General features: G+C 53.7%; 1 protein-coding gene across 1 annotated transcript; it reads right to left on the bottom strand.

Annotated features, from left to right (window-relative positions):
• Positions 1-490: 490 nt before the first annotated feature.
• Positions 491-3,231, bottom strand: LOC122193736 (zinc finger protein 707-like; the record flags this gene model as incomplete). The annotated part of the gene is made up of 4 exons (XM_042894600.1): positions 3,182-3,231; positions 2,863-2,989; positions 1,031-1,039; positions 491-737 (listed from the first exon to the last, which is right to left on the bottom strand). Coding segments are annotated over exons 1-4 (407 nt in total), but the record flags the coding sequence as incomplete, so codon positions are not given.
• Between the last annotated feature and the right edge of the window lie 1,944 nt (positions 3,232-5,175).

Below are 5,175 nucleotides of genomic sequence, written 5' to 3'. Positions count from 1 at the left end.
TAGCTCTTCCCACACTCAGGACACTGAAATGGTTGCTGTCCTGTGTGAATGCGCCTGTGCAGCTTCAATTCAGAACTCCTTGTGAAGCTCTTCCCACACTCAGAGCACCTGTAGGGTCTCTCTCCTGTATGGACACGCTGGTGGACAATGAGGCGGGATCTCCATTTGAAGCTCTTCCCACAATCAGAGCACTTGTATGGCCTCATTGCTGAGCGCATGCACTGGTGGTTAACGATGCTGGAATCTTTTTCAAAGCTATTTCCACACTCAGTGCATGGATTCTGCTTTTTCTGCTGGCACACATCCTTGCTCCTGGGTTCTTCAGGCTCCTTTTGAACTACATTGAAGTCTAATGGGCTTCTTCCTGTCTTTAACCTACACTTTCCCAGTGGCTCCATGAGCTGCTCACCCTGACCTTGCTCCAGGCCTCCTTGGACATCCCTTCTGATTTCTTCCACACAAACACCACCCCACCGCCTTTTGGCCACACCACTTTCCTGCAGGTCCTCCAGTATATCTGCAATGCCAGTTCCTGCTGGATGACAGGAAATCCAGAAATAGCACACAGTGCCCAAAATAAAACACAGACAGAGATGGCTCTTCCAGACCCAACCTCCTCCTTCCCTCCACCACCTCACCTGGGCTGAGGTCTCCTGGCACGGCCTCAGGGCTACGCACATCTGGGATCCAGGGCTCTTCCCCTTCTTCAAGCAGGGAGATCAGCACAGGTTTGGAGGCTGGAAGTGGAGCTTCAATGAGAGAAACGGGGGAGATGAGAACAATTCATAGAATCATGGAATCATGGAATCATAGAATCATGGAATCACAGGTTGGAAACAAACTGCAAGATCATCTATTCCAACCACCCTCCCATTCCTATTAGTACCACAAGCTACTAAACCATATCCCGTAGCTCCTCACCCAGGCAGCTCTTGAACACTGCCAGGGATGGAGACTCCACCACCTCCCTGGGCAGCCATTCTAGTGCCTGACCACCCTCTGAGAGAAAAAATTTCTCCTAATGTCCAACCTAAACCTCCTCTGGTACAACTTCTGCCCATTTCCTCAGGTCCTACTATTTGCCTGGGAGAAGATGCCAGACCCATTTTCATCACAACCTCCCTTCAGGAAGTTGTAAAGTGCAATGAGGTCTCCCCTGAGCCTCCTCTTCCCCAGACTGAACAATCCCAGCTCCTTCAGCCGCTCCTCATAAGACTTGTGCTCCAGACCCCTCACCAGTTTTGTTGCCCTTCTCTGGACACGCTCCAGGACCTCAATGTCTTTCTTATAGTGAGGGGCCCAAAACTGAACACAATACTTGAGGTTCGGCCTCACCAGTGCTGAGCACAGGGGGACGATTACCTCCCTGCTCCTGCTGGCCACACTGTTTCTAATGCAGGCCAGGATGCCATTGGCCCTCTTGGCCACCTGGGCACACTGTCAGCTCATGTTCAGCCGATTATCAACCAACACCCCCAGGTCCCTTTCCTCTTCACATTTATCCAGCCACTCATCCCCAAGCCTATAGCGCTGCATGGGGTTATTGTGGCCAAAGTGCAGGACCCAACACTTGGCCTTGTTAAACCTCATCCCATTCACCTCGATCCAGCAATCCAGCTTATCTACATCCCTCTACAGGGCCTCCCTACCGTCAGGCAGACAGACACCACCTCCCACCCTGGTGTCATCTGCAAACTTACTCAGGGTACGCTCAACCCCTTCATCTAAGTCATCAGTGAAGATATTAAACAAGATGGGCCCCAGCACCAACCCCTGGGCGAAACCACTTGAAACAGGTCACCAGCTGGACTTAACTCCATTGACCACCACCCGTTGAGTACAGCCCTCCAGCCAGTTCCTTATCCAATGGAGGGTAAAACTGTCCAAGCCACGGGCAGCCAGTTTCCACAGAAGGATACTGTGAGAGACCATGCCAAAGGCTTTGCTGAAGTCTAGGTAGACTACATAAACAGCCTTTCCCTCATCTACCAGTCTGGTCACCCAGTCGTAGAAGGAGATGAGGTTGGTCAAACACGACCTGCTTTTCATGAACCCATGCTGGCTGGGCCTGATCCCGTGGACGTCACGCACAAGCTGTGATCTTTCCCAGGAGGATTTGTTCCATGACCTTCCCTGGCACTGATGTCAAGCTAACAGGCCTGTAGTTTCCCGGATCCTCCTTATGGCCCTTCTTGTAGATGGGAGTCACATCAGCAAACCTCCAACCCTCTGGAACCTCTCCTGTCAACCAGGAGCGCTGGTAGATAGCCGAGAGCAGCTTAGCAATCACCTCTGCATTCCATTATTCCATCATTAGGCACAGTGCCTGTTCAAAAGCTCCACCCTGTGTTCCCCTCCCCAGGGAGAAATCACACTTTGGGCCTGAATGATACAGGGTCCACAGCTTCCTGTGGAGCAAAGAATGCTTTTACAACTCTGAAAATTAGGAAGGGATTTTCCTTTAACATTAACTTGAGAACAGTTTGTTTATTTTCTGACAGTATATCAATGACCAAGACATCAAAATGTTTATGGCCATTCAATGCAAAATCCGACATTGTAAAGGAGTAAGAAGGGTGTCATCTGTTAGCTGGAGCTGGTGGCACAGTGTAAAGCACCAATAGAAGGGCTGTTTTTCACCTTCCTGCTGATGCCTGCTTACCAGCACTGATACTGGGGCGTTTATGAGCCTGCTGTGCATACTAATCCCTTCTGAAACTCATGCTTCTCAGTATTTCCTTTGTTGCTGTTGCTGTTACCAATATGTAACTGCACGGCAATTTTACTAGCTCCAGCCTGCAGAGGCTCCTTCTGCACAGCCAAAAGTGCCCTAACAAGGAAGAAAGGAAGCAAAGCCCTCACCCAGCGAGGCCACGCACTGGTACGTCTCCAGCATCACGTCCCGGTACAGCGCTCGCTGCACAGGGTCCAGCAGCGCCCACTCCTCCCTGCTGAAATACACGGCCACCTCCGCAAAGCTCACGGGCTCCTGCAAGCAAAGAGGCTCCTTGCTGGGAACAGCCAAGGCTCAGGGAAGCAGCTCAAACAGGACACAAACTCCCGTCCCAGCCGCTTCTCTGGCCCCAGCACACACACACGCTGCCTGAGGCCACCTCCCTCTCCCCCTGCATTCACATCCCTCGCCCCTCGGCCTCTCCTGCCTGCTTCCCCCAGCCCCTACCTGAGATGGATGTGCTGTGGCCATCTGCTGCTCTCCTGCAGCTGAGATGATCACGGATGGAAGGCAGAGTTGAACAGGAGCCTGCAGGGACAAGAGAAATGGCAGGGGAGCTGTGAGGGAACGCAGCAGTCCCTGTCCCAGCCCAGCCCTCCACAGCCCATCTGCAGGGCACTGCCTGGGGGATGGCACAGCAGGCCTTGCACAGGAACACAAGCAGCAACAGCACTGGTAACGCTCTGCCTACAGCTGATTACAAATCACAAAGCTGACTCTAACAGGGTGGCAGAAAGAACTGATACCCGGTTCAACAGCTGGGGGCACATGGACTGTATCACAGAATCACAGAATTGTAGGGGTTGGAAGGGACCTCCAGAGATCATCGAGTCCAACCCCCCTGCCAAAGCAGGTTCCCTACACCAGGTCGCACAGTTAGGCAAAAGAGACAGAGACAGACTGTATGCCTAAAGACAATGCATAGCAAGGAGGCAGTCATCTTACCCCTAAACAGGGAGCAGCCCAAGTGCCCCTTGAGCTCTCCTGCACAGCAATGGGCTGCATGACAGGATCTCCCCACAATCAGGGATGGCTCTCAAGGTCACACCTCTACAGAGATCCCTATCAGCTTGATACCAAGACACCTTGCTGACACAGATCTTCTGTAAGAGACCCAGGGTTCGTTTGGAGCTTTGTGAGCTTCTCTAAGGTGATGTGCTACAGTGAAGATCTCAAGGTAATCTCACAATCATAGAATGGCCTGGGTTGAAAAGGTCCTCAATGACCATCTAGTTTCTACCCTCCTCCTATGCGCAGGGTCACCATCTACCATACCAGGCTGCCCTCAGCCACATCCAGCCTGCCCTCGAATGCATCCGGGGATAGGACATCCATGACCATGGCAACATCTTGCAGTGTGTCACCACTCTCTGACTGCAAAACATCTTCTGACTATCTAACCTAAATCTCCCTTGTCTGAATTTAAAACCATTCCCCCTTGTTCCATCAAAATACACGCTCGTAAAAAGCCGTTTTACTTCCCCACTAGTTTATGCTTTTCTTTCACGTACTGGAAGGCCACAATGTGGTCTCCACGGAGCCTTCCCTTCTCCTCGTTAAACAAGCCCAGTTCCTCCATTGCACCAAGAATGCAATGACGGCTAAATTTCCCTCCTCTCCCACCAGGGGGTGCCGCTTCCCATTCAGCTCCGCACGCACACCGCGCTCACGTCACGGAACGGTTCTCAGCACCGTGCGCCCTTTGCACGAGGCAGCCTGGGCTGCACTTTACTGACGTGCTGCTCGGGCGCGTTCTCAACGTGTGCTCCAGTCAGCACACAAGATCTCAGCTTTTCAGGGACTGTTACACAGCCCAGTGCCGGGGCTGGCGCAGATGCTGGACGTGCTCAGGGTCCGCAGCTGTACGCTAGAGGCATCTGCAGCTGCCGGAACAGCCTGAATAACAGCCTTGGGAGGGGTTTGCACATCCCCAGGTGAGCCATCAGCCCAGCGCTATGCGCACAAAACGTAACGCTGGAAGGGCAGCTAGAGGCAGATGTTGCCTGCTGGGTCCCCGAAGGGAAACTGCGGGCTGCCGGGAATGGGGAGGGGAGTGGAAATTCCCCCCCTGGAGGATTCACGTTCAGACACTCAAAAGAAGGCATCGGGGAGTTGAAAGCGTCCATCAATCCATGCGTGCACAACTGCCGAGCGAGGTCATCTCGTGTCTCCCGTGGCCCACAGGGAGAAACGCAGTCCCAGCTGGGCTGTGTTACAGAGAGCCGACCGGGCAGCACAGAACGCTGAGCTCCTCTGCTCACTTCCTTGCTGTCCCAGCTCCAACCCCTTCCCGTGTCCCTCGGAGCCCAACCCGGGCTGTAACACGCCTGGCACCGGGCTCCCGCCTGGGCTACAGCATTGCCGGTTCCGCCCCGCCCGCTGACGCTCCCCGCTCCCCTCCCGCTGCTGCTGGCAGGGGGCAGGAAGCGTGCGCTCCTCTG

This window comes from Lagopus leucura, unplaced genomic scaffold (assembly GCF_019238085.1).
Source record: "Lagopus leucura isolate 7727_CA_CO unplaced genomic scaffold, USGS_WTPT01 33531-0_obj-0_obj, whole genome shotgun sequence".
Taxonomy (NCBI): domain Eukaryota; kingdom Metazoa; phylum Chordata; class Aves; order Galliformes; family Phasianidae; genus Lagopus; species Lagopus leucura.
This window is presented reverse-complemented; position numbering and strand designations above follow the sequence as displayed.